This window comes from Lagenorhynchus albirostris, chromosome 17, assembly GCF_949774975.1.
Source record: "Lagenorhynchus albirostris chromosome 17, mLagAlb1.1, whole genome shotgun sequence".
Classification (NCBI taxonomy): domain Eukaryota; kingdom Metazoa; phylum Chordata; class Mammalia; order Artiodactyla; family Delphinidae; genus Lagenorhynchus; species Lagenorhynchus albirostris.
Genome location: NC_083111.1, coordinates 81,141,137 through 81,168,455, shown reverse-complemented (window position 1 = coordinate 81,168,455; position 27,319 = coordinate 81,141,137). Strand labels below are relative to the sequence as shown.

Here is a 27,319-nt window from a genome sequence, read left to right as displayed (position 1 = left end):
TCTCTTTTTTTCTGAAATATGCAGGTGTAAGCTTATAAATTCTCCCCTGAGCATAACCTTAGCTGTCTTCTGCAAGTTAATTATTTTTGTGTTCCTCCAAAATGTTTTCTAATGTTCATTGTAATTTTTTCTTTGATCCAGGGTTATTCAAAAGGGATTGCTTCATTTCCAAACCCCTGGGGCTTTTGAGTTTCTTTGTAATGACCGCTCCCCAGCTTCACTCCACTGGGCGAGCTATATGTGTGATTTCAGTCCTTTGAAGTCTGCTCAGACTTGTTTTAAGGACCAGCTTAGGGTCAGTTTTGGTGAAGCTCTTGTGTGTACTTAGAGAGAATGATTCCACTTGGGGAGTTTGGGGCTCTGTAAGGTAAGTTGTATTAATTGTGTTGTTCAGGTCTTCTGTATACTTTCTGATTTTGTGGGGCAGGGAGGGTGTCTGCTTTTTCCAGTCACAGAGAGAGAGTGTTAAGATCTTCCACTGTTGTCCAGTTGTCACTTTTGCATTAAGCATTTTGAGGTCATTTGACTGAGTGTAAACCACTTAGAATTGTTATATCTCCCCGGTGGATTGAATCTTTTACTGCTACGAAGTGTCCTTTTTTATCTCCAGTAAAGCTTCTGGCCTTAAAATTTACTTTCTCTGAAGCAGGTATAGCTAGGCCAGTTTCCTTTTAGTTAGTGTCACAAAATGTGTGTATATACTCGTGTACACACACACACACACTCTATGCAAATGTATTTATGTGTGACATGTGCAGACATGTTTACTTTCATCCGTTATTATGTTTAGATTTTTTTGTATCTAGCAAATAGTTGTTTTTTAAGTGCAATCTGAAACTGTTTTTCTAAAAAAGGGTTTCGTCTGTTCACATTTAATGCAATTACTGGGGTATTGGGTTTAAATCTGCTGTCTTCCTCTGTGCTTTTTCTTTGTTGCACCTGTTTTGTTTTTTTCTCTCCTTTTTCTTCTTCTTTTGGATGTGTATTTTTTAATTCCATTTTCTCCTCAATTAGCTTATTATACATTCTTTTATTCTTCTTTTGGTGGTTTCCCCAGAGGTTATATTGTGTGTTCTTGACTCACTGTTATTGGTACTTAGAAATTACTGTCTGATCCCTCCCCAGACAACGTAAGAAGCTTGGAGTACTTAAACCCTATTTTCCTCTCTTCCATCAAACGTGGAGAACTGCCATGATTTTAATTCTCCATATATTTTAGACCCTAGAAAAAATTGTGTACGGTTAGCATTGACCTAGACTATGTATTTATTCTCCCCTTTCTCTTCCTCCTTTCCTTGCTGTCTGTTTGAGAAACACTTCTTAATACATCCTGTAATATTGCAGGTGTGCTGGGGACCACTGCTCTCAATAGACGTTTATCTGAAAAGTCCTTGTTCTCGCCTTACTCTCTGGAGAGTGTTTTTGCCTGGGAAGCCGTGGGGCTTTCGGTGCTGGGGAGAGACCCTTCCCAGCGCCAGCTGACGGCGTTTGGTGACGTCAGCTGTCCTTCCCAGGAGGGTGGCGTGGCTCTCCCCCCTCTGGCTGTGGGGCTTTCTCTGTCTCTGGTCTTCAGCAGGTGTGCCATGGTGCTTCCTGTACATTTATCTATCCTGCTTAGGGTTGGTGCTATTTCTTGAATCTGTGGCTTGATGGTTTTCATCAATTTTGGAATCTCAGCCATTCTGTCTTTAAGCATTGCTTCTGCTCCATCCCCACCTCTCCTTCTGGGACCTCAGCTGCATTTGTACTGAGCCTTTTCACCATATCTTACATGTTTCCTGTGTTCTTCTCTGTGTCTTCTGTGACTTGTCTCCATGCTTAAATCTGGGTAGTTTCTTCTAACCTATTTTCTAGTTTAGTTATTGTCGTTTCAGCTTTGTATAATCTGCTACAAGACGCATCCGTTGAGGTTTTAGTTTTAGTGACTTTTAAATTCTAAAATTTCTATTAAAAAATAGTTACTAGGTCTCTGCCAAAATTTGCAATCTTGTCTTTTTTTTTTAAAAATTAATTTATTTTTGGCTGTGTTGGGTCTTTGTTGCTGCGCGTGGGCTTTCTCTAGTTGTGACGAGCAGGGGGGCTACTCTTCGTTGTGGTGCGTGGGCTTCTCATTGTGGTGGCTTCTCTTGTAGTGGAGCACGGGCCTTAGGCGCGTGGGCTTCAGTAGTTGCGGCACCTGGGCTCAGTAGTTGTGGCTCACGGGTTCTAGAGCGCAGGCTCAGCAGTTGTGGCGCACGGGCTTAGTTGCTCCGCGGCCTGTGGGATCTTCCCAGACCAGGGCTCGAACCCGTGTCCCCTGCATTGGCAGGCGGCTTCTTAACCACTGCGCCACCAGGGAAGTCCTGCAATCTTGTCTTTAAGCCCTTGAATATACTAATCGTTTTTAAAGTCCGTGTCTAACCACCCAGTTATCTGGATCCCTGTTCATTTCATTGCCTGTTTTTTTCCTTCTTAGTTTTGTGTCAAGTGTGATTTGCTTGTATGTCTGGTTATTTTGTATCGAGTGGTGGACGTTGTGTATGGAGTTCTGGAGCTAATTCAAGGCCGGATGATGTCATGTTCCCCCAGACAGGGTGCGTGGCCCCTGGGGGAGCAGACCTACAGAATCAGGGCAGTGTGGGCAGTGAGAGTGCCCGGGCACTTCCGGCCCAGGGAGGGCCCCACGCTGGGGCGGGCTCACTGCACCGGCAGGCTGGCCTGCAGAACAGGGTCTGTGCAGGAGAAGGACGGGGGAGGGGTGGTGGGAGCCCACTTGCCCACCTGTCCCCAGTGTGTGCTTGGTGGGGGAAGAAGGGAGGCTTCCTGCAACCCCCAGCAACCTGTGTGCTGGGGACAGGAGGGGCTCACTGACCCGTGGCCTCTGAGAAGTAGAGGTCTCTGGGTGTGGGGTAGATGGGGCAGCCCGTGGGCCTCCTGCACGATGGCCTTGCTCCTGTAGGCCTTGCCCCGCCTCCGCTCCAGGCCCTGGGAGGGGCCTCTGGCAGCCCTGCCTGCCTCCCCATGCAGAGCCTGCTGTAGGGGCTGGGCAGGCCTGGGCACAGGCGGTGGAGGCCGGGTGAGGGGCCAGGGGTGCTGCCTGCCCAGGGGCGGGCGAAGAGTTGCAGTGGGGGTGCGTGACAGCTGGGGTGGCGGCGCTTGTGTCAGTAGGGCCTCCGGTGACATCCAGGGAGAGCGCTGGGTTCTGAGGCGGCCACCGGCAGAGGGCCCTGGTGCACAGGCTGCCCGAGGGAGTGGGGCAGCCTGGTCTGGACAAGCTGACCGCCTCGGGGCACACTTCTCTGGGCCCGGCCTGGCAGGCCGCCTGAGCATGGAAAGGCCTCAGCCTGGGAGGGTGGGTGTCTCTCTGCCCCGCAGGGCGTGCAGGCTGGGCCGGTGGGGCTCAGACGTCCCAGCAGCTCCCTCCCTGCTCCTGCAGCTCACGTGGGCTGGAGCTGCTGGCTTTGGGGAAGGAGCAGGACCTGGTGACACTTGGCTCCCAGCTCTGTTGTACCTGAGGCCGCGTCTCTCTTCTTGGGGTGGCGGGAAGGGTCGTGGGCAGGAAGGGCTTGCTGCCCCAGAGCCTGTGGGCAGCGATGGTGCACTTGCTTGGAGCCCCCTCGGCTGTGTCCCCTTGGTTGCCCCCCGCCACCGTGTCCTCCTGGGAGCATGTTGACACAGAGGGAGCCCAGTCTGGGTGGGCACCAAGGATGGGCCTCCCCCAGGCTCTGAGCTGAGACTCTCTGCTTCCCACCCTGCCGGGGCCCCGCTACTTGCTCTGACGAGGGGGGCCCCGAGGGCGGTGGGCTCAGCTGTCCTGGAAAGGGCAGGGCCGTGTGTGCCTCTGCCGGGGGCTTCGGGACAGGCCGCGTGACCGTGGAGAGGCGCCGTGTCCGTGGGGCCCTCTCTTCGTAGCCCTCCTGCTTTCCTGCCTTCCCTCTCGTGTCCATGGGAAGTGAGCAGTGCTTCCCCCAAGACTGAGCCCTTTCCAGGCAGATCCCAGGCTGAGAAGGCACCACAGCCCAGCTGGGCCCTGCTGGTACCACCTAGGCATCACCTGTGTGGCCCGGGGCTCTCAGCGGCCACAGGTATCCTTCTGATTTGAAGCTTTGGCCCTGATGCATGGACTTGATGGAATTTGCAAGGAAAATCTGTAGCCTCACGCGACGACTGTAAACCTATCAGCTTCTAATCATCAGGTGCGCCCTCATTTGTTGGTTTGCCTGAGTGTCTCCAGGCCTGGCAAGAGGAGCCCTGGCCCTTCTGGTTACCTCTGGCCCAGGGGTCCCCAGGGGTCTGCACTGTTCCTGCTCCCACTGCTGGCTGGTCCGGGCAGCATTGGGACAAGGTGTCTAGCTCAGGGAGGTGGCAGGTCCCCTGCTGTGGGGTTGCAAGCGTGGAAGCGAGCTGCTGCCCTCCCCACGCCCTCCTGTGCCCCCCGCGGGCTGAACCCTCAGGTGCTGTGCGTGGAGAGGCCCGGGTGGGTTCCGGGGCCAGCGTTCTCTCCGGACCGGGCACGGGTCACTGACTGCCTCTGCCCCGGGACCCATCCTGGGATGCTTCGGGGCGTCTGCAGACTGTGGCGCCGGCCCAGGGGTCTTGTCCCTGGCACACTCGCCCCCTCCCGTCTCGTTAAAGTTTTTGGGTGTGGCAGGGACCTAAGGGACGTGCTGCCGCTTCTGCCTTTCCTGCCCATCTGTGGATGGGGAGACTTCTGAGATACTCCACCCCCGGCTGGCTCTGCCCAGGAGAGCCGTGGGCCGGTGGGCAGGGCCCGTCCTGGCTGCCCCCAGCGCTTGCCGGCCGTTTGTTGTCATTCTTCGGGGTGCTGCGCTTTCGAAATTAATTCGGAGCTGTTGTGTTTCCTTCTCACGGTGTATCCCAAGCTGTGCCAATCCCTGATGGGCTCTGGCAGCGCCAGCGGCCGTGCGGGTAGGTGGCAGCCGAGAGTGGGCGCAGCAGCACGGCCGCTGGCAGCAGGTGGCCGCCCGACCCGGCAGGTGGCGTCCTGTGAGGCAGCACGTGCTTGGTGCGGAGAGGGGCGTGAGCCTGCTTGGCAGGAGACGTCTTGTAGCGCGAAGGACGGCTCACTGCAGGGGTGCCTTCAGAGCGGCTTGCTCGCACCCCGCACGCTGGGCTGCAGCAGGGCAGCCGCCAGACCCTGAACTGCCACGGGCCGGGGGAGGCGCACGGGGCGGCGGGGCGAGAGGGCGCACCTCCCTGTTTCTGCAGGAGATGGAAGGCAGGCCTGGTGTTGTGAGAGAAGTTGAACTCCGTGGCCCGGGCCTGCCGCAGAGTCTGGGAAGGCCGAGGAGAGAAGCTTGCTCTGTGCCAGGCCCTGCTCGAGGTGGGAGACCGGGGGTCTGAGCAGGCCCGGGCCCACCAACTCGCAGCGTGTCTGGGGTGAGCCCCGCTGGAGCCCACGGTGGTCCAGCAAATCACCAGCGCCATGTGTTCCCGTCACTGCTCGCTCTCCACCCGCGTGGGGGTCTGGAATGTTGAAATGGGGGGCGGGCTGGACCCCGGGACCTGGCCGGCTGAGCTCAGGCACCCCGGCTGCCCCTCCAGGCCGTTGTACCAGTGGGCACCGTGACCTGGGGCGTCAGCACTGGGGGGCAGCCTGCGCCCCAGGCCTTCTCTTGGGAGCCCCTTTGCTTCCCTCTCTTCCTTCTGTTGAGTTTCTCGGGGCTCCCTTTCCCCCACCAGATGGCATGTGCATCAGGTGTGGCGCCCTGTGCGTGAGAGACAGCAGGGTGGCCTGCGGGCGCCCACCACCCTGAGTCTGGGAGGCCTCTGCCTGACCTGCCCGGGCTAGCCCTGTGCCCCACAGCCCTTCCTCAGACCCCTTTCCTCCCCCTTCCCCTCCCCCCTCCCCCTCCTTCCTCACAGAGGGCCAAGACCCTGTCTTCTGCAGGAGCCCCAGCTCTCACAGATGGGTGGGGCTGCCTTGAGCCCCCTTTCTCAGGGGCCCCCAAACGGCCCTTGGTCCTCACCCGTATGGCCCCATCTGCCCCCAGCCTTACACTGGCCCCAGCAGGAACTTTTTGCCGGCTGTGTGCTTGGGAACTGACCCTGAGGCGGGTGCTGCTGCCGGCTCAGGGGCTGCATCCTGGGCAGGGACTGGAGGATCCCAGAGGGGAGGGGAGGGGAGGGGAGGGGAGGGAAGGCAGAGGGGGAGGGCAGGGGAGGGGAGGGCAGGGCAGAGGGGGAGGGCAGGGGAGCGGAAGGCTCACTCTGGAGTCTGCTGGCCCAGCGCAGGTGCAGCCTCAGCCGCAGCTAAGGCCGGGCTCCTCCCTGTGGCCTCCACGGAGCTGAGGGTAGGGAGGCAGGGATGCGGCCCGAGCTCCCGTGCTCGTGCGCTGCCCTCCTTCTGCCGCCGCAGCGCCCGGCGCCGGGCAGGCTGGCTGTAGGGCTGAGTGAGGCCGGGGCCCCCCCCACACCCAGGCTCCCCTCCGCGGCCTGCTCGCTGCCCCTGTGCTGCAGCCCTGCCCCTTCGGCCACCAGCAAGGAACGGGTGAGCAGCCGGAGAGCCCAGCATCCCGGAGCCTGTGAGGGGTACGTGGTTTTCTCTCCGTGGCCGCTGCTTTTGATAGTGGGCTTATTTCCAGGCTCTCTTGAAAGCATCTCTCTCTGGCCCTGACTCCGAGGAAGCAGGGCAGCGATCCTGAGAGGCTAGGCTGTGGCCAGCAGGAGTGCTGCCCTCACAAGGGCCACCGGCTCTGGGCCACGTGGTGGAGCCGGGCTTCCCTGGGGTGGCTGAGGCCCAGTGTCTGTCAGACACCTGCGGGGCTGTGCTGCCCACCCTGTGTCTGCTGGGGGAAGCCCCCCTCTGTGCTCCTGCCCCTGTGGGAGAGGATGGGGGTGTCCCTGGGGGTCAGAAGGGCAGAGGCAGGCTCGTCGGTGCCCATCCCGTGGTGCCCCGTTACTGTCACAGCACCTGGCGGGGGGGGACGAGGTGTGTTCTGCAGCACCCCCTTCAGGGACAGGGACTGGTCCCTCTCCGTCTCTCGTGGCTTGGAACGTGGGGTATCTGTCCACCTGGGACTAGCGGGCAATTTTCTGCGCCCCTGAAAGCCCCCAGCAGAAGCTGCCAGGGTGGGGTGGGCCTTCGCCTCACAGGCTGGGCTTTGTCCCCTCAGCTGGGCTGGCCCAGCTCGTGTGGAGGCCCCGTTGCTGTCGGTGGAGTGTGGACAAGGCCCCTCGATTCTCCCTTGGGGACTTGGGAGCCCCTGTTGCTCCCCTGGGCTCTGGCCTTCTAGAGTTTCAGCCCGGTAAGGGAATGGACACCCCTTCCAGCCCTCGTGGCACATATGGGCCAGGCCCTCAAATGGAGGGACATAGTGATGACGGAGGACTGCCCTTTTGTGAGGGCAGAGACACGCCAGTAGACCCAGTGCGGGGTAGGTGTTGGCCGGTACCTGGTCCCTCCTGGGCAGTCAGAGGCCTCTGGCCTCTGCGTCTGAGCATGTCAGCCCTAGGCACAGTGTAGGTAGAGAGGCCTCGGCGTGAGGTCTTGGCCTGCTCTGGGGTCTCTCCTGCTGGGCTAGCTTCACTTCCTGTCCCCTGGCAGGTGCAGGGAGCTGGGCTGAGCACCGTGCCCGGGGCGGGGGCACTGTGGCCGGCTCCGTGTTTACCTGGATGGGGGTCCCCGCAGGCAGCCAGCAGCTCTGTGCTTCGTCCCACCTGGCTCTCAGGGAGTTCGGGGCCACCGGTGCTGGGCCCTGCCAGGCAGGGAGACCTGCAGCAGGTGGAGAGAGAGCCTTGGCATCGGGTGGGCAGGACCAAGGGGTCATCTGAGTCCCTGGGCACCGGCACGGAGGGGGGCCATCTTGAGAGAAGTTTAGGTGCTTCCGGTGGTGCTGGCCCTCCAGAGCCCCTGAAACCCTGGGCAGGAAGGGCTTGCCCAGTCCAGACGCCGGTGCGGACGCTGTTCGTGTTCAGGGCTAACGTATGAGGTGCTGCCTCTGCCTCTTCCAGCGTGCTGTGGAGGGACCTGCCCTTCCCGGGAGGAGCTGAGGGGACTCGCCTGCCCTGAGAAGGGGCGCTTGCTGTGCTCCCTGCTGCTTCCCCAGAGCCCAGAGGCCAGCATGCAGCGGGCTCGCCAAATGTCTGTTGACTGACTGAGCGAGCTCTGTGCAAGGGACACACTGGTGCTGGTGCTGCCTGGGCATCCTTTCCTCAGCCCTCTGGCCTCTGGGGTGGCTTTTGTCAAGCGTGAGGGTCCAGTTCCCTCTCTGGCTTCCTCTATGGTCTGCAGTTGCTTTTAAAACACTTCATTTTCACTGTTTTCTTTCTAAGCTTTTTCACGTCCCTGGTCGCTTGATTCCACGTAAGGAACAAGTGGACCTCAGGCCACAAAAGCAAAAGAGGCTGTGAGATGACAGGCCTGGCTCGGTGTCGGGCTGCAGACAGATGGCTGATCACCTAGCATCGTGCACTGTCAGCGTGGGTCCAGTGAGGGGGCCTGGGCCCGGGACGCCCGATCAGAGGGCCGCAGGCGAGCAGGAGTGGCCAGTAGGCCGCAGAAGGGCCAAGGGGCCCCAAGGGTCGCTGTGATCAGGGCTGGGCTGGGAGCCTAGGAAGGCACAGTCCTCCATGACCCAGGGCCGAGGGAGGAGGGTCCAGAGTGGGCCCCCCGGTTGTGAGCTCCGTCTCTGGAGGCTGGACCTGAGCCTTAGGACCTGCCTCCCGCTGAAGGCAGATTCCTGCCTCTAACATGCACGTGCGTGCCCTCACCTGTGAGGCCCTGGGGGCTCGCATCGGTACATCCATGGCCACCCCACGCGCTGTCCTGGACATTGGCACCTCTCGTGCCCGCGGGTCCTGGAGCCCTGCCGGGGCTGCTGAGCCAGAAGTGGGTTTGCCTTTTGTCCTCAGTAAGAGGTGGATTTTGCTCATCGGGGTCTGAGTGAAAGCGGACAGGGTAGAGTACCCAGTCCCAGGATGTCCTGTCATAGCTGCTTCTGGCTGAGGTCAGATGGGGCACTGGGGGGAGCAGCTGGCTCACAGTCCGGTGCCTACAGGGTGTGGCCCCAAGCGGGCAGGGGCTGCTTGGTCTGCTGGGGAAGGGGTGAGCGCCAGCCGTGCCCCTGGACGAGCCTGCATCACGTGGGCGCTGCTCGCAGCACGCTCAGGCCTGGTCCTGTCTCTGGGGGGCGGTCCTGGGAGGGCGCGCTGTCTGCCTGGCACGGACCCTGCCTTCCCTGCCTTTGCTTGGGGCTCATGGCCTTGGGGTGCAGCCGCCTCTTGCTCCTGTGGGCCCCGCTCAGCGAGTTTGCCCCCTACCTGGATCTCCCAGCCACACGCTGTGCTGTCTTCTGGGGCGCGCCTCCCTGGGATGTGCTGGGGCTCCCCTCCCCCTGGGCCCAAGGCCTGCAGGTGGGGTGGGGGCTGGGAGGTGCTCGCTTTCCCCTCTTCCATCCTCTAGAGGGATGGTTAAAAGGGGAGGGAAGACCCACCCCCATAATGTACGGCGGCTGTCAGGGAGTAAACTACTCCCATTTCATACAGACGGGTCAGTGTCGTCGCGCGATCGATGGCTCGCGCACAGTAATTATAGGAACGAGCGGCATGTGTCGCTTGAGTGAGTTTGAGAAGAGTAGGGTCTCAATCTTTCCTCTAATAGGGCCCCGACAGTCCCAGCACTGCGAGTCTCAGGCTGACGGTGTTGTCATTAAACACCAGGTAGTGCGGGACGACAGAGGAGGCGGCCGCAGGGCCCGGCAGCTGACAGCGGCGCTTTGTCATCACCCAGCGGCCCACGCTGCTGTTGCGGCGGTGCTGACCGCTGCTCCGTAACGTATGGCCCTGTCGGGCTGCCACTGTGACTTAGTAGTCAGTAAACATTGTGGGTTTTTTTATAAATTTATTTTATTTTTTATTTTTGGCTGCTTTGAGTCTCTGTAATCGGTAAACGTGTGTCAGAGGCTGGTCCCCAGTTCAGACAGCAGTGCTGCAGGAAGCCCAACAGGGTGAGGCCCTGGGCCAGGGGCCACTCCCTCTCCCTCGAGGGCCAGACCTCTCCTCTCAGGGCCTGGGGTCCCCTCCCCGCCCCGTTGCAGACGAGTGCACACCGTGTGTGTGTGTGTGTGTGTGTGTGTGTGTGTGTGTGTGTGTGTGTGTGTGTGTGTGTGTGTGTGTGTGTGTGTGTGTGTGTGTGTGTGTGTGTGTGTGTGTGTGTATGTGTTAGCGAGCACGTCCACTCATCCTCCCAGGCAGCCACCTGTGTGTCGGAGTCTGGCAGGGTCTCTCCGCGGGCCGCCCGAGCCATTCCTGAGGGACCTGCATGAGTGCTGGCCTCCAGTGGCCCAGGGTGCAGAGCTGGGGTGTCCTGGGTGCCTCGGAGGGGCCTCTGGCTGGCCCGTCGCCTCCTCTGTGACTGCCCCCGGAGGTGAGGGCTGAGCCGCCTGACTGCAGCGGGCTTTTCCGTGTTCGCAGTGTCGGGAACCATCAAGCGCAGGAAAAGTGGAGTGACTTATTAGACTCATAAAAATTCATACTTTGCGATCCCAGTCATCCCACGCCCGAAGCTTGTTAGAGCGCGGTCCCTGGCAGCTCCCGCGTGGCAGGGGCGGTGGCGGGGCGTTTGCCTCCTCCTGCCGGCTGCCATCCCTGCTCATTTGGAGAAATGGACAGGCGTCTGCAAGCACGTGAAGAACCATTCACGGGGCTGGGGATTTGTCATGATATTACTGTGTTCTCGTGGGTGGGAGCAGGACGGCCAAGCCCTGTCACCTGCGTGCTCCCTGCACCTGCAGGGCCTGGGCAGGGGCTGGCTGGGTGCCGGAGCACTGAATGCAGTGGGCCCAGGGCTGGCACCAGGTGAGCAGTGCGCCCGTGTGAGAATACAGACAGAGGTCTAGGCATGCAAGGGGAGGTCTGCAGGTGTGTTTCTAGCTGTCTTTATGGGACGGAGCGGTGTGTGTCTTCTAGGCTGATGTCAGTGGGAGTTGAGTCCATCTCTGTCCTTCCTGAGAGACTCCTGAGCAGAGGCCCATTGGCCCAGTGCCCCCTGGCCCAGCCTGGGCCCCATCCTGCTGGGCATGGTGGGCAGGTCATTCTCCTTCTCTAGGCCTTAGTCTTCTGATCTCTTCACCGGGGGGCTGACGTGCCCCGTCAGCTCTGCTGTGCAGTGGGCATTGTGGATTCTGTGCGAAGGGGATGCAGGGACAGAGGGTCCTCACTTCTGTTGACAGGGAGGTGACACCTGAGCTGGCCAGAGCCAGTCCTCCCTGGGTTCTTGCCTGTAAACAGTGGAGGGGCCTGGAGGTCTGGGCAGGATGAGGGCCCAGCCCCCTGGGGAACTGGCTTCATCTGCTTCTTCGCAGGCAGCGGCAGGGTCCTCCCAGCAGGTGTCTCGCCCAGCTCCGCTCCTGGCCCGGCCCTTCAACGAGACGTGAGGGGCCCGCGGGGGGGCTGCCGTCCCCATCCACCACCCCCCTCCTGGACACCTGCTGGGGACCACCACTCTGGCAGTTGCTCTGGCTGTGTGGCCTCCTTAGCGCCTGCCTCGGCCTTCCTCTTGCTGCTTCCTGATGGTGGCAGAGCCTCTCCTTGTGGCCCCTGGGGTCTGCTCGCCCCTCCTCAGCCCCAGGGCGCTTTTCACCCCCAAATGCTGTTGTGGCCTCGCTATCTCCAGGACTGTGTCACTGAGGGGACAGCTCAGATGGGGCTGACTTTCGGAAATGCCCTGGTAGACGGGCAGTGTCCAGAGAGGGCGATGCCCCTCATCGTGTGGTCTGGCAGGGTCTCCCCACCCAGTAGCAGTGCACCCTCATCGGGAGATGCAGCGTCTCGCTTGCATGGCCTCTGCTCTGGCTCCAGTCGTGGTCAGCGCCATCCTGCCGGGCCCGGGGCTCTGCACACAGCTCGGATGGGCCGCGAGCCTGCAGGTGCTGTGGGGCCTCCCAGAAATGCGCGCCGGCTCTTCTGCGGCCACTTGCCCAAGAGGGCGGCTCGGCCACGGTGGGAGAGAGGCTGCCTGACCCCCGCTTGGCCGGGCCCTGCGCGTCGGCCTCCTGCATGTGGCTTCCTGTCCTGTGTGAGGCCCGCCTGCTGCTGCCGACAGGGCCAGGAGCCTCTGGGCCCCCACAGTCCAGCGGCAGGCCCGGCTTCCCTGTCAGATGGGTGGGAAGGTGAAGCCCTGGAGGGGCTGTGTGATGTGTGCTGAGCTGGGTACCAGGGGCCCGTCTGGGCTCAGTCCCGCCCACTGGCTCTCTGGGGACCCTTCCCTGGCTCAGGCTCTGTGAGCTCATTTCCTGCCCGCTGTCCAGACCCACCTGTCCCCCTCGGCCCAGCCTGTCCTTGTCCCTGTGCGGGCGCAGAGTCTGGGAGCAAGGTGTCCCATCTCCCGCGCTCTGATGGACAATCCCAGACGCCTCCTGCAGCCTCTCAGCGGTCACGGTCCTGGAGCTGTCGTGCCCCGCACACTTGCAGTGGCAACTCTATACTGACTTTGCTCTCCTGTCTCCCTGCTCCCTCTCGCCTGCTTCCAAAATTGCTGCCTTCCACATACACCGTCTGTACCCCAAACTCCCAGGCTCTGTGCTCAGGGGGGCCCAAACTGCGGTGACTGGTACTGGACGGGGGGACTGCGACCAGGCCCACAAGCCTCTAGTGCAGGGCTGGGGTGAGAGAGCTGGCGCAGCATCAGGAGGCAGGGCCTTTGCGGCGGTAGCTGGAGACGGGGCAGCAGGAGGGGAGCCAGGGTTACGTGGTCGTTCTTGCCCTCTAGCCATGGGGGGCAGTGGTCTTCGGGAGGCCCGTGGGGTCGCCTGTCCTTTGTAAATGTCCTGGACGGCACTGAGGAGAAGGACAGGCTCAGGGCAGCCACCCCCAGGGGAGGCCAAGAGCCAGAGGCCTCCGTAGCTGTTCTAGAGCCTCAGCTCCCCACTGTGGCTGTGCCGACTGTGGGGCACACGCTTAGCCATAAAGCCAAACACCAAGGCTTCTGAAGACACAGGCTGGCCCATCGCCTTGGTGGAGATTAAGGCCGGGAGAGGGGAGGAGCAGGGGGCCCTGGGGCGCGGGGTGGGGATGCTTGGCGATGGGTAATCGATCTCGGTGTGTCTGGACAGACAGCTGGGCGGCTGCGGGGGCTGCTGGCAGCTGGACTCCTGGGGCTTGTCCCATAGCTGCCTCTCTCCTGCCGGCGGCCCCAGACAGTCTCTGCTCAGAGGGGTCCTGGCTCCCTCTCTTCCTTACTCATTATGCAGTGGTGAGATCGGCAGCACCCCTTCTTCTAGTTCTCTCCCTTTGAAGTTCCATAAAAACCTGAACTCCCTCTCAACGCCCCTAGTCGCGGTGAAACACAGCGAGAGCAGTGACCTCCGTCTGATGGGCTCTGCCATCTGTGGTGGCTCGTTGAGGCCGGGGCCGGGGTCAGCTGGAGGCCGGGCTGCTGCAGACAGCGCCGCCTGACCGGCCACGCGAGCTGCACAGGCCCCGGGAAGGCTGGCGCTCTCCCCAGTTCCGCAGCCCGAGTGCCAGACTGCCTGGGCTCTGCTGCTGTCGGTCCAGTCCCCGCCTCTTGGCCGGTGGCCTCCCTCCCCAGCTCGCTCATGCAGGAGCCGGGCCCTGCTGATAGATGGGCTCACATCCCATTCAGATATGATGCCAGCAGTTTTTTTGTAGTTTGTCTTCCACTGCGGTAGTAAAGTTTTTAATTAGGGAAGCTAATGAGATCGATTAGTCATTAGAAGTGACCTCTGCACGGCAGGGCGGAGAGGGCTGCGTGTGTGTGAGCCTGATAACGCAGCGCCCGAGCGTCGTTGGCAATAAAGGCGCGAAGGGTTTGATTTGAGTGAAACGTGCCACGGGGAATACATCATGCGGAGAAAAAAATTACAGCCCTGGGAGTCTGTAATGAAGGGAATTAAACCAACATCCTATCTAAATAACATGATTATCTACACAAACCCTCAGCCTGCCAGGAGGAAGGGGAGAGACTGCTGCCTGCCGGGGCTGCTGCCGGGGCAACCCTCCAGCACCACAGGGCCGGGGGGAGGCCGGGTGCCCTGCCCACGGGGAGCTCGCCCATGCCTGCCGCTCTGCCTTTGCACTGGGTTCGAGGTTCCGGTCCCTGTGTGCCATGCGTGGTCTGAGGAGCTCTCACTCCTATCAGCCGTAGGATGGGGGGCGACACCAGCCATCTGTCCGCCCTGCTGAGCTCTCTGTGCCCTCAGCGTGGGCGCCCTGGCCTGTTCTCTGCAGGGCCGCTGTCCTGAGTGCTTCCACCCCCACAGCCAGGCTGCTCATGGGGAAGACCAGGAGGGTCTGTGGGGCCAGGCTGTGAGGGTCACAGCCCCACTCTGGGGGGCGGGGCATGGGCTGCTGTGCCCTCCCCTCTGCCTCTCGGGATCGCAGGGGCTGGGGTCTGACGGGGGCCGAAGTCTGGGAGGTGACGCTTAGCCTTTTAAGAGGGGGGCCTACTTTATTACTTTGTATTTTCTTAGAAGTGGTTATCAGGTACTAATAAGTAAAATGCAGTAAGTTAGTGAAAAGTTAAATTTCACAGTGGGGCTGCATTGCAAAGGAATGTTATAAATACTGATGCCCGTTAACAGCAGGAATGAGGGCCAGGCCCAGAGGTGGTATGTCCCAAGAGGAACTTTGCGGAATGCAGAGTCCAGTCCCTTGGGCATTGGGGGCTGGGGGCTTCCTGGAGGAGGTGGCATCTGGTGGAACAGGGAGGGGGATGGGAGAAGCCGATGTTGTGCCTCTGGGCGAGCGGGGGTGAAGCTGGCCAGGCCTGGGGCTCCCGGTGCTCAGGATGAAAACAAAGTTGTTGAGGAGGGGCCCTGCCCCAGCACAGCCCAGCCCTCCTTCCCACCCTGCACACTGGTGCCCCCGAGCTGCACAGCCAGGGCCCTGGGGCTCTAGGGTGCGTTTTGCAGCCCAGACTGGCAGGTGGTGGCTGGTGTGGGAGCTCCGCCCCTCAGAAGGGGGCCGAGGGCGGGTGGCCCCAGTGGCGGCGGAGGGGATAGGCAGGTGGGCTGTCCAGGTGCAGAGGCTGTGGGAGCAGGGAGTGGGTTTGGGGCCATGGTGTCAGCGTGGGGCTTGGCAGTGACTTAGAGGGATTCCTGCGCTCCTGAGTGCTTAACTGGGACAAGCTGTTAGCCATTTTCATTGGTCTCTTCTTGCTTGTAAGACCTTGAAAATTCAATTCAACAAACATTTATTTACCGATGCCCCCTGTGTGCTAGGCTCTCCCGTACATCCCAAATGTGTGGGGGCTGCCTGGAGCTAGAGTCCCTCGCTTTGGTCACTCAGCAGGATCAGGCATCCCGGGTGATGCCCGGTGCTTCTGCCGAGCTTCCCTCTTTCTCCCTGACTGCCCCCTGAGCTGCCACCCTTGAAGGAGAGAGAGAGACGGAGACGGAGATGGAGACTGTGGGGTGCTGGCCTGGCCTGGCGCGAACTTCTGTGGACCCCTGGTGGGCAGCCGCTGTGGGCCCCTGCCTCCAGTCCCGGGGGCAGAGGCGTCCTCCGCTCTCAGCACTCCCTGGACCTCGCAGCCCCATGTCCACCCCGACCCCGGCTGGGTGCGTGGAGCCTGCACATGCTGCTCCTCTGGTCTGGGGGCTCTCGGGGGGCTCTGAGCCTGTGCTGTGTCCTGGCCTTCTCATGTGGGTGCACGGGAGCCCTGTTAGAGGCTGCAGTGCCCCAGGGATGGGTTTGGGGACACCTGAGGGAGGGGCTCTTCCAGCATCTGGACAAGGAGGCATAGTGCTGTCCTGATGGCTGTGCAGGTGCGGTAGCTCCCGTGGGGCGGACTTGTCCTGCCTGCTCCCAGGCAGGCCCCGCACCTCACCGCCCATCAGGTTGGGTGAGCCTTGGAGAGAAGGCATCTGGGCCAAGGTGCTGATTGCTGACTGGGGGAGGGCCTGGCTGTGGGCTGGTGGTCTGTTGTGTTTAGGGCTCTGGAAGGTGACTTCTACCCAGTGTTACTGTCACTGTTCACTGAGCAGTCACCGCTTCTCGTGGAGTTTGCAGGTGCTGGGAGGATATGTCCTTGGGGCCCAGGGGAGCAGGTTCGGGTCGTGGAGCACCGGTTTGTGCTGTCAGGGAGCGGGGTGGCTGGCCCTGAGCAGCCAGGAGTGTGGGAACCTGTGTGTCTGGTGCCACCGTGCCCCTGCTGTGCTCCCTCTCCTGGGCCACCCTGGACCCCAGGCGGCCTTCAGCTGAGGGTCAGCTAATTCTTGCCCAGGGATCATAGGCCTGTCCTTGTGCCGAAGCTCTGGTGGTGAGAGCACGTGTGTGTTTTCCTGGCCTCCTTGTCTCTGCCCCTTCGCATTCACCCTCCCCCCACGCCCCTCACCCCCTGCCTGGCTGTGCTGCCCAGAAGGTGTCTGCTGCTGGGGTGGCTGGTAGGGGCCCCCCTTCCAAGCAGAGCCCTGGGCTCCGTGCAGGCAGGTTAGGTGGGGCCACAGGGAGGCGCCTTTGGGAACCAGGGTCCGAGCAGCCTGGTCTGAGGGGCTGAGGTGCTGGATCGGTCACAAGAGGCAGCAGCGCCCGTGTTCCCGTGCTGCGTTAGCTTTAATTATCTGGGCAGTTAGAGCTGTATATTATGAAAGCCGGGCAATTAGATGCGTTCCTCATAGCTATGGGGAAATTGCTGGCTATCAAGTGGAAGGGAACTGGGGCAAAACAGATCCCTGTTAATTGCATGAAACATTCAGCAAGAAATAAAGCTGTGGTGTACATCACCCTGCAAAATGTTCTGAAAACAGAAGTGATTAAGTACATAAATCTACATGGACACCCGGTGAGGGTTCCCAGAGAGGGCGGTGAGCGCTTCACGCCCGCAGCCTCGCGGACCCGACCGTGGGCCCCTCCTCGCTGCCCACGGGGAGCACCAGCCTGCCACGCCAGCTGCTGCAGCTGGCCGCACCCGCCCCGCTTGCTCTCCTGGAGGCCGCGCTGGCCGCCTCCGGCTCCGGCAGCCCGGGGCTGCTGAGCTCTCTGGGAGTGGGCGGGGGGTTGGATCAGGGGGTGATGGGAGGCCCCACCGACCTCCACTGACCACCCGTGTCTGGGTTTCCCTGCAGCCTCCAGCCTGCACGGCCAGCGGACCCCTCCCACCAGCAAAGTGATCAAGACTCGCTACCGCATCGTCAAGAAGACCCAGGCCTCACCTCTCAGCCCCGCCCCCGGGCCCCTGGCCCCGCCCTCCTGGCGGGCACTGCGGCTCTCCCTGTCCAGGTAGGAGGCCTGTGGCTGCTGGGCTTCAAAGTGCAGGGCGGGGCCTGAGGACCGAGCACACCCCCAGAAGTGCTTGGTCTACAGTTGTTGGCTGGGGAATGGGCTAATTTTTCTGTCTAGCAATTTCTGCACGAGACGTGTGGCCGGCCTGTGTGTGCCGTGCACTCACGCAGACACGCTCGCTCCCCGTCCGCTAGCAGCCAGCTGCCAGCTTGGGGCAGGGGGGTGGTGGTGGTGGTCTGGGAGCAGCCGCGCCACCTGGGTGTCCCTCAGGGAGAAGCTTCTGGTGAGAGAGGCTGGGCCATCTCACTATCGATGTATTGGTTGTTACGGGGTGGGGGGGGGTGAGGCTGTGTGCCTCTCCGGCCGCCCACACCAGGGTCTGGCCTGCACGCTGAGCGCTGTGGCCTCGCTCCAGGCTGCTTCTGCTGGAGGGCATGTGTGGTGCGGTCGGCTCCCTCTTCTTTTCTGGGTCCCCTGGGCCCAGAAGCAGGAGGGCTGCAGAGGTTGGGGTGCGGCTCCTTCCTTCAATGAGGCAGGGGAAGGGGTGACAGCCTGGGTGGGTTGGAATCAGGCAGTGGCAGGTCCCCTCCCTCTGTCCTTCTGGGGAGCGGTGTGGGAGCCCCTTGGCCCAGTGTGGGCTTCCAGCTGGCTGTGCTGGGCACTCCAGAGCACATGGCCTCAGGCCTTGGGGCCAGGGGGCCATTGTGCCCCAAAGGGCTGGGCCACGGGGCAGAGCAGCTATAGTCCTGGGCAGGGGCCATCCTGCCAGCCCCCCACGGGCCCCCCACTCTCTGGACATGGGAGAGGAGGTGCTGGCCTACTGGCCCATGGTAGGTGTGCCCGGAGGTCAGCGGTGGCCACTGCCCTCCTTCCTTCCCACCAGGCCACACGAAACTTGGCCCTGCTACGACTTTTCTGGAGGCAGTAGCTGGAAGTATATTTTAAATTAATTTTACTGCACTTTTTGTAGTATTTTTGTTTTAAATAGATTTATAAGCATCTTGGGGGCTATTTCTACAAATTTATGAAGATAATTTTCACTCTCTCGATAAGGTTAAATTTACACATTCTATTTCTATATTAATTCACGGTGCTAAGTGGGTCTAATTTTCTTCCATTCTCCTATCTGGTGAGCATGGCCTTTCCTAATGCAATTTCCCCCTCACTAAATCACTGTGATTGGGAGTCATGATCGAGCTAAATTAACTTCAATTAATTTACTTAATAAGAGCCCCAGATCTTCGTGAATGAGGTTCAGATTTATTGATTCTTGCTCCTCTCTCGCCCTCCTGCAGTCGGCCTTCCTGCCCGCGTTGGCAGCCCTGGCCTGGCCCCGCCTCTCCCAGGGGGCCTGGCTGGGGGCTGGGGGTTGACCTTCGTCAGGGAGGCCCCAGCGGGCCTCTCCTTCCTGGCCTCTGAGTGCCACGGAAGCCCAGGTGTGGGTCCAGCTGGCCCAGTGTTGAGTGTGCCAGGCCCTGATGTGGCCACTGAGCAGAAATAGGTGCCAGGCTCAGGGCTCGAGGGCCCCTGAGGAGGGCGGTGGCTGGGGGCGCCCCCGAGGCAGCAGCCGCCTCCTACTTTCAGCCGGAGTGTCGAGCCCATCAGGCCGAGAACAGCCCGGTCAGCAGCAGGGCGGGGGGTGTGCCTTCCCCTCAGTTCTGGAGACAGGTGGGGGCTGCCTCATGGACAGGTGTGTGAGGTCCGCACTCGGGTCAGGTGGATAGGATGGGCCATCAGGACAGGCCCAGCCCAGCTGCCAGCCCTGCCCGGCCACTGCTTGCCTCAAGCTCCCAGCAAAGGTGGTACCGGGCCTTATGGGGAGGGCGTGCCCCTAGATGGCTGTGTGTAGCCCCGCCAAGGGCCGTGCCGAGTGCCCGATGGCTCAGGCCCCGCGGCCCTGGCCTGTGCTTGGTGTCTGGGCGCTCTGAGGCAGGTTCCCAGCTGCACCAGGCCCCAGTGCCCTCCCTGGGCATGGAGGTGCAGCCGAGCCCACGCCAGGATGGCCACGTGTGCACTGAGGGCATGTGTGGGCTGTGCTCGGTGAGGCCTCCCTCCGCCCGCCTGCCTCTCTGCAGGCCTGCCTGACCCGTCGCCACGCACCTGGGAGGCTCCTTGAACCCAGAGCCCTGGACCCTGAGGGCCTGGCCTCTGGACGTGGTCTGCGGGGCAGCAGGGCCGAGCGGCCAGGACGCCCTGGGAAGCGTGGGTTGGGCTGCCAGTGGCCTGGGCTTCCTATGCTCAAGGCCACCTGTGCCCTGGCGAGGCTGCCTTCTCAGCAGTTGCCACCCTCCAGCTGCCCAGCCTGCCGTCGGCCGTACACGCCAGGCTCAGCTTGTCGAGGCAGCAGGAAGGGCTTGTCTCCAGGGCCGGAGGCCAGTCTGATGCCCTCCCACCCTCCTCCTTCAGCTCCATCAGAGCTGGGGCTGCCTGTGTATGGTCAGCAGGTCCCAGAGAGGTTCTGGGCCACCTGGCCTTGGCCATGGCCTTGGCCTCTGTCCTGTAAGCTGCAGGTTCCTCAGCTCTCCCTGGCAGAAGGGGGGTGGGGGGCTCGTGGCTGGACTGAGGCCAGTGTGGGCTACGGGCTGCTGCAGTGATGAGAAAGCAGGGCGGTTCCACCAGGCAGCGGGGCTGAGCCCAGGAACCAAAGGCTCTTCTTGGGCCTCCCGATCTGTGTCCCCCATGGAGAGACGACACCTCCGAGGGGCGGGCTGGCAGGCAGGCCCCAGCAGTTCTGGAAATCTCAGTGGGCAGAGCTGGGGGCTGGTGGACACAGGTGGGAGGTGAGGCGGGTGGCCCAGCAGCTGAGTGCCAGTGTTAGCATGAGGTGGCCCTGGACCCCACCCCCCTGCAGACCCCTCACTGTGAGTCTCTGCAGAGAGGAAGCTGTGTGTGCGTGGCGGGGGCTGCCAGCCTGGGGGAGCCCAGGGAGCCCCCGGTAGGCGGCACACAGCGTGTGACCCTGGGCTCAGCCCAGACCCGCGCCTGACGGCCATGGCCTTGGCAAATCCCTGCCCTCCCTGTGCGACGCCACGCTCAGTCCCGCACCGCGAGGGGCCTGGCTTTAGAAAGACTTCAGAGGTGGCGGGGCTGCTGCGAGCCCTCTCCCGAGAGGGATGCAACAGGGCGCTGCCCAGGCCCCTCCTCCACTCTCAGCACGGCCCTCACTCATGTTGGGGCCCCTCGCCTTCCAAACTCTTGGGGCGGAGCCGGCGGCCTCAGGAGAGGCACGTTGCCTTTGAACGCTGCAGCGTTCTCCTCTTCTCCCCACCCTGCTGGCCCTGGGTCAGGGGTGGCACGGCTCCCTGCCCGCTCCCTGCTCTGGGGGGGCTCGGGAGGTGGGCATCCCCAGGCCTGGCTCCTAGTGTCTGGGAAGAGGCAGAGGGTTGCAGGGTCCTTGGCCTCTCCCCTCCCGGAAGCCCGTGTTCCGCACCATGACTTGAGCCACCGTGGCAGTGTGGCCACCACTGACTGCTGTCCTGGGCGGCAGGCTGCACGTCTGCCTCGCAAGGCGGCTTTGCACTGTTTCCCGGTTTAGACAGAAACCTACTCTGAGCCCCATGTCAGTTTTGGCCTAATATGTGGGGAGCTGAGGGGCCACATGGTAGCCCACATTCACAGCAGGAGTCCTGGGGTCCCCTTCCCCCCACCAGCTGTCTGGTCTGGAGGTGGAAGAGGTTCTGGTGCTTCTGTGGTGAGGCCCTGACTCCAGAAACACCCGAGAGGAGAGTCAGCTGGAAGTAGGGCAGTTAGCCCGTCGGTTCTGTCGGCCGGTCAGCCCTCGTCCACGTTGGGGCAGACGGAAGGTGGGAAACGGCCGGGCAGCAGCTCCTGGACGCCGTGGGCACTGCCCATCCCGTTGAGAGCCATGGGCCGGATGAGGCAGCCGCTGCCCTGGCCAGGGGAGCGTGTGGAGGCCGGAGCAGGAGGCACACAGGGTGGGGGGTGGCTGCCCCTCCTGGGAAGGACTGTGGCCTGAGTGGGGCAGAATCCTCGGCACCACGGCTCCGGCTTTGGGGCTGCCTGCGTGCAGGGGGAGTGGAAGCTGGCCCGGGCAGGCCGGGTCCAGGGCCCCAGGAGGCGTGGCTGGGGCTCGAGGACTGCACAGCGCCACTGCCCAGAGCTGGCTCCCAGGACCTGGGCAGCAGGGGGGCCCACGAGCACACCCCGGGGCTGAGGCACACACTAAGCGAGGAGTTAATTTTTTTTGTTCTAAGATTTGTGGATTTGCCTGTGTCCTCGCCAGCTTCCAACAAGTTCATTAATCTGAACTGAAGCTGAAATGCGACTTTTATCCCTAAACTGTCTGTCACTTTTTTTCTTTCCAAATTCATTTGACATGAAAGTGCAGAATAAACAGAAGCCCCTGTGCTTAAGCAGATGAGTCTGGCGGCTGCTCCATCCCGACTACAAATGGTGCTGTCACAGGGGCTGCCGCTCGCTGGGCTGCCTTATTTTATTTTATTTTTGTGTCTGTGCCGTAAATCTTAAGTAATCTCTGGGCAGTTTGACGAGGTTTGGGCTGCGATTTTTCTTTTTTTTTTTTTTTTTTCTGGTACGCGGGCCTCTCACTGCTGTGGCCTCTCCCGTTGCGGAGCACAGGCTCCGGACGCGCAGACTCAGCAGCCATGGCTCACGGGCCCAGCCGCTCCGCGGCATGTGGGATCTTCCCGGACCGGGGCATGAACCCTGCATCGGCAGGCGCGGACCCTCAACCACTGCGCCACCAGGGAAGCCCACGAGTCATTATTAAAGAGGAATTCGGGGCGAGGATGGGCAGTGTCCCTGTGGGGTGGCCTCGGCTCCACGTCCTCCCTTCACGCCTACCCTTGCCGACTCCCTGGAGAGCAGGAGGCCAGCCTTGGCCCTGCTCGGCCTCCTTCTCACCTCTGGTTATCGGGGTGTTGGGCAGCTCGGGCTGCCATAACGAAACGCCTCACACGGGGCGGCTTATACCACAGGTGTGTGTTCCTCACAGTCTGGAGGCTGCACGTCTGAGGTCAGGGTGCTGGCCGGGCCCATTTCTCCTCCAGGTTGCAGACAGCCACCTGCTCGCTGTGTCCTCATGTGTGGAGGGAGAGCAGAAGGCTCGGGGGTCTTAATGAGGACACTAATCCCATCACAGGGCCCCACCCTGACGACCTCATCTCACCTTCATCACCTCCCAAAGGCCCCACCTCCAAACAGCATCACACTGGGTTTAGGGCTTCAACATAGGAATTGAAGGGGGGAATACAGCCTTCAGTCAGAGAAGGGAGTGTCCTGTGCAGACCAGTGGAACGGGGGTCCCCACAGCCTTCTGCCCTGCCCTGAAGAGTGTGGCAGTTAGAGGGACCCCGGGGAGAACCCTTCTGGGAAAGCAGTGTTCCCTTCCAGTCGCCTCCACCATGGCCAGAGTCCGGGGTCCCGCTGTCTGTCTGGTGAGGCCCCAGCCTGATGGTGTGCAGAGACCCCTCCCAGCTCAGCCCAGGCCGCAACCCTGTGACGGAGCTAGTAGGGTGCCCAGTGCTGGGCAGCGGGGCTCCCCTGCAGATCCCTGTGGGCAGCCATCCTGTGCGGGCGAGTTCTCTGCCCGCAGCACTCGCCTCCCAGTAGGCAGAGGGTCAGGAAGCAAGCAGAGGATGAAGCGAATACTTTCACGGGGTGGCGAGTGCTGGGAAGCACTGAGACTCACCCAGGGTGGACGGACCACCAAGGAGCCCAGAGAAGGCTCCTCTGGGGCTGGGGCCAGCGAGGTCCGTGTGGGCCACATTGTGAGGGCCTTTCCCGGGGGGCTGGGAAGGAGCCCGGGATGTCTGCTCAGAGGGCAGCGGAGGCTGGTGTGGAAGGTGGGACCTGGGCCCTGCTGCTGGACCCACAGGGGCTGGGGAGATGTCGGTGGGGGCTGCGACCCTTCCTCCTGGCGGCCCCTCTTCCCAGGCTGTGACTGCTGTGTGCAGGCCCTGGGCACACACCGTGGCCGACCTTGACCTTGACCTGGCTTGCATGGTCCTGGGGGTGCTCGCCTGCCTCTGATGTGGAGGCTGGGGAGCTGCATGCCGCGCCTGGCTCCGTCCAGCCCTGTGCCTCTAGCTGCCCCACGACAGCTCTGCCCGTGGGCAGCTTGTACTGACAGCCGAGGAGGCTGCCGGGCCGAGCGCCGCTCCGGCTGCCTGTGAAGGGGCTGAAGGGGTTTTGGCGAATAGGTAGCAGAGCTCTGGACTGGTTCTTTTACAGCAGAAAGTGCCCGTCTCAAGCGAGGAGAACGTTCCCCTGGTCTCACCGGGACGCCCCCTGGGCTGAGGGTCCCGGATGACCGCTTCGGGCCCCGCCTGATCCGTCGGCAGCAGGCAGTCAGGACTGTCCTGGTTTCGTGTCAGAGGCGGGGTTTCCCCGCCGCCTGCCCCCCACCTGGCTTGTGCCCGGGGTTGGGGGCAGTGAGAGTGGAGGAGTGGGACAGGAGGGGTCCCCCAACACATTCTGTGGAGCCTGGTCTCTGCCCTGACGGGGCTGTCCCCTCCGGGAGAAGGGCCTTCCATCCGGGCTGGAGCTTGGGGTTGTTGGGGTTGTGGCTTTCAGTTGGGTGGCACCTGAGCATTTTCTTTGCCTGGTCCCTGTGTGTTGCAGCTCAGGCCTGGTGGAGCAGAACAGGCGGAGTCCCCAGGCGGGTGGCTAGTGGCTCCCAGCTGCCCCTGGGCCTGCGGAAGAGGAGCCAGTCCACTCGCTCCCCAAGTGTCCGTAGAGGGCCTGTCCTGTGTCAGGCCCCTGCCTGCTTGGAAGCTGCGGCCCAGGGCCCTGCTGCCCACTGACCACCACTCTCTCTGCCTGGCCCTGCAGATGGTCGCCACTGGGCTGTAGCCCTGCTCTGTGGCTTGTGGCCTGAGTGGGCCACTTTTATGTCAGCACATTGGGGGCAGCGCCCTGTTGCTGCTGACCACCCCTCAGCCCCAGGAGAGCTGTGAGCCAGGGGCTGTCGTGTGGGAGGGATGCATGGAGGAGCCAGGGCAGGCCTGGGCCAGTGGGCAGGGCGGGGACGGGGGCTGTCGCCGTGCACTGCTGGCTCACTCCTGGTCCCTCCTAATCAGTGTCTTGCGTTTAATTTTGGGGGTAACTTTATTTTACATACTTCTGAACTTATAGAAAAGTTGCAAAAGTAGTACGTGGAACTGCTGTGTATTCTTCACCTAAATCCACCGGTTATTTGTACCTTGCCGCATCTGCTGTATTGTTTCCACTCTCTGCACAGACCATTTGTGAGGACATTGCAGCCTTGGTGCCCTTGACCAGGGCAGCAGAGGTCTGCTCGGGTGTGACGAGACTCAGCTTCGCCGTTTGGGCAGGAGCGCTGTGGGTCCCTCTAGGTGATTGTGGCGTCGAGCCTGTGTGGGCGTCCTGTTCCTTGCTGGGCCTCACCCGCTCCTCCTAGACCCTTAGTGATTTCCAGCCCCTCGTTCCTTGCATATCGGTTGGTCGGGTTCCTGTAAGGAACTGCTGTCCCTCATCTCCCGTTGCCTCGTATATTCATTTATTTATAATGGTGTGGACTCCCGATTCTTACTTTTCAGGCTATAATCTGTTGATGTGATTCACTCGACCCTTCGTCGGCCATGGCGCTGGCCCACGGAGGCCCCCTCTGGGCTGGCCCTGTCTCCTTTCCACGTGGCACCGTCACTCACCAAGCCTCCCTCACCTGCCCAGTGGAAGCTTCCAGGCTCACCTGGGACTTGCCCTCTTCCAGCCCGGAACCAGCCGCGTCTGCGGACCCTGGCTCCTGGCAGCACAGTGGCTCCTGGCAGCACAGTGGCTCCTGGCCGCTCGCAGCCGCACTGCCGAGGGTCTCGTCAACAGTGCCAAGGGGTGACGGGAGCATGTCGAGCGGGTCCGGGCAGCGGGGTGCGTCCTCCTTGCAGGCCTTCCTGGGTCAGAGTCCGCGCACCTGTGCGCACAGCTGTCTCCATGCTGCTGCTGCTGCTGCTTCAGGCCGCCTCCCCCTGTGCCCTCGTGACTCCCCTGAGGAGCCCTCTTCTGGCCGCTTTCACTGTGGTCCTTTTGGCTGGTTCTAGACGCCGCAGGGGAGGTGCACACTCGGCACTTCCGCCTGCAGCCACCCCCAGCGATTACTGACTGCCCTGCTCTCGAGGGCGGGCGGCTCCCCGCTCTCGCAGGGCTCTTTGTGTAGACCCGGGTCCCCTCCCGGAGCAGCGCCCCCTTACTGTTCCAGTTCCCATCGCATCTCGTCATGGTTTAATTTGCATTTCCCTGATTACCAGTCATGTTGACCGCTCAGGCACGGGATTGTTCTTGTGTTCTTTTGTGTCTTCTTTTGTGCTCACATCTTTTGCCCGTTTTTAATTGCTGGTTTGTCTCCTGTTCTTGAGCTGCGGGAGTGGTCCACTTGTTCAAGGCTCTGTGTCCGCGCCTTTCCTGGCCAAGTCAGCCTCAGCTTGAATGAGCGCCTTGTTTCCTGCCCAGGAGTCTGGTGGTGGGTCCACGGGGGCTCTCGGCCCTCTGGGGGGCTTGTGCCCCGTGGCTGCTGTGCCGCCATCCTCAGCCCCGCATTCAGAGTGTGAGGTCAAGGACCCTTCCCCCCGGAGGCTCTCACCTGGCTCTGCTCTCTGCCAGCATCGCCTCCCCAGCCCCCAAGGGAACCCTGCAGGCCTGGGTCTCCTGGGGGACCTGGAGCCCCAGAGGGGAAGCCTGGTCTTTCTCAACCTCTCCAGGCCCACGGGGAGCGCAGGCTGCTGCTCTGTGCTGGACCCTGTCCTCCACCCTCACTCACATACACCCCTTACCAGCCCCGGGCCTGCGAGTGGTCAGAGGACAGCCTTGCCTGTGCCCCGGGAGCAGCCAAGGGCATCCCTCAGGGTGGGATTGGAAGAAACAGGTAAAGAAATCAGAGCAGGAAGGACTTCCCTCAGGGGGGCGCAGTGGTTGAGAATCTGCCTGCCGATGCAGGGGACCTGGGTTCGAGCCCTGGTCCAGGAAGATCCCACATGCCGCAGAGCAACTAAGCCCGTGCGTCACAACTGCTGAGCCCACGTGCCACAACTGCTGAAGCCCGCGTGCCTGGAGCCCGTGCTCCGGAACAAGAGAAGCCACCGCAATGAGAAGCCCGCGCACCGCAACGAAGAGTAGCGCCTCGCTCGTCGCAACTAGAGAAAAGCCCACGGACAGCAACGAAGACCCAACAGAGCCAAAAATAAATAAATTTATTTATTAAAAAAGAAAAAGGATTATGAGAAAAGAAATCAGAGCAGGAAGTTTGGCCTGAGGGTGACAGGGAGGTGTGACCCAGCTCTTGGTGCTGAGCTTTGGAGAGATTAGGGTGGGACCTCTTTAAGGGAATTGGTGGGCGCCAGTAGGGGTCAGGGAGGGACCTGGGGTGACCCTGCCCCCTCCCTTCCTGCCCCCCGCCCCCGCCTGCTTCCCCACGTGGTGCTGAAGCAGGTCTCCTCTGGCAGGTTTTTTAGAATTTTATTTTATGAGAACAGGCAGTTACGGCTCCCCAAGTGCTGTAAAAGTTAATGTGATGGCCTCCCTGCGCCTGGGCTCATTTTTATAATTTTTTATTTTATGAAACAGGACAGAGAGCTTAGTGACTTATTACTATTCATTTCGTTTCAATGCAGTAAATATTGATTCGGTTGGGGGTTTTCAATTTAAACCACTCTGCGATTATATAAAATATTACTGGCCTCTGAAATTATGCTTACCGATCCCTTCGGCTGCTCATTAAGGAAGGAGTGCAGTTGTAGGTCCCTTTGCCCTCATCATTCTAATAAATGGGCTGAGGTGCGTTTTTGCACGGGAGGTGCCGCGGAAACTGCTGGCAGGGGCCTGACAGCAAGGATGCAACTCTTAATTTGGAAGTCCGTTCAAAGCGCGTCTTGCTTATTTATTTCTCTCTCTGCCTGAGTCTAGCAGGCCTTTCAGCTGTCAGCAGCCCTGAGGCCTGAATGCCTGCCTGCGCTCCCCGGTGGGTTTGGGGAGGGCCTGGGGCTCGGGCGACGATGTGGGGCCTTGACCCCTCACCCCCTTGATGGTTTCGGGGAGGTGAGGGAGGAGACCAGCCTTGCCAGGGCACAGCTGTCCCCTGTCGGCACTGAGGCTGGGACGTTGAGGACTACCCGCTCTCCCTCCGGAACCTGGTCCAGAAGTGGGG

The 27,319-nt window shown here is 61.3% G+C and overlaps 1 protein-coding gene across 3 annotated transcripts in view; it reads left to right on the top strand.

Annotated features, from left to right (window-relative positions):
- ZC3H3 (zinc finger CCCH-type containing 3) overlaps positions 1 to 27,319 on the top strand; it is an 82,370-nt gene that overhangs the window by 12,383 nt on the left and 42,668 nt on the right. For all 3 annotated transcript variants that reach the window (XM_060128603.1, XM_060128601.1, XM_060128604.1), the window contains exon 4: positions 17,025 to 17,178. In XM_060128603.1, coding sequence (XP_059984586.1) covers positions 17,025 to 17,178 — 154 coding nt within the window. The remainder of the gene's footprint in view (positions 1 to 17,024; positions 17,179 to 27,319) is intronic.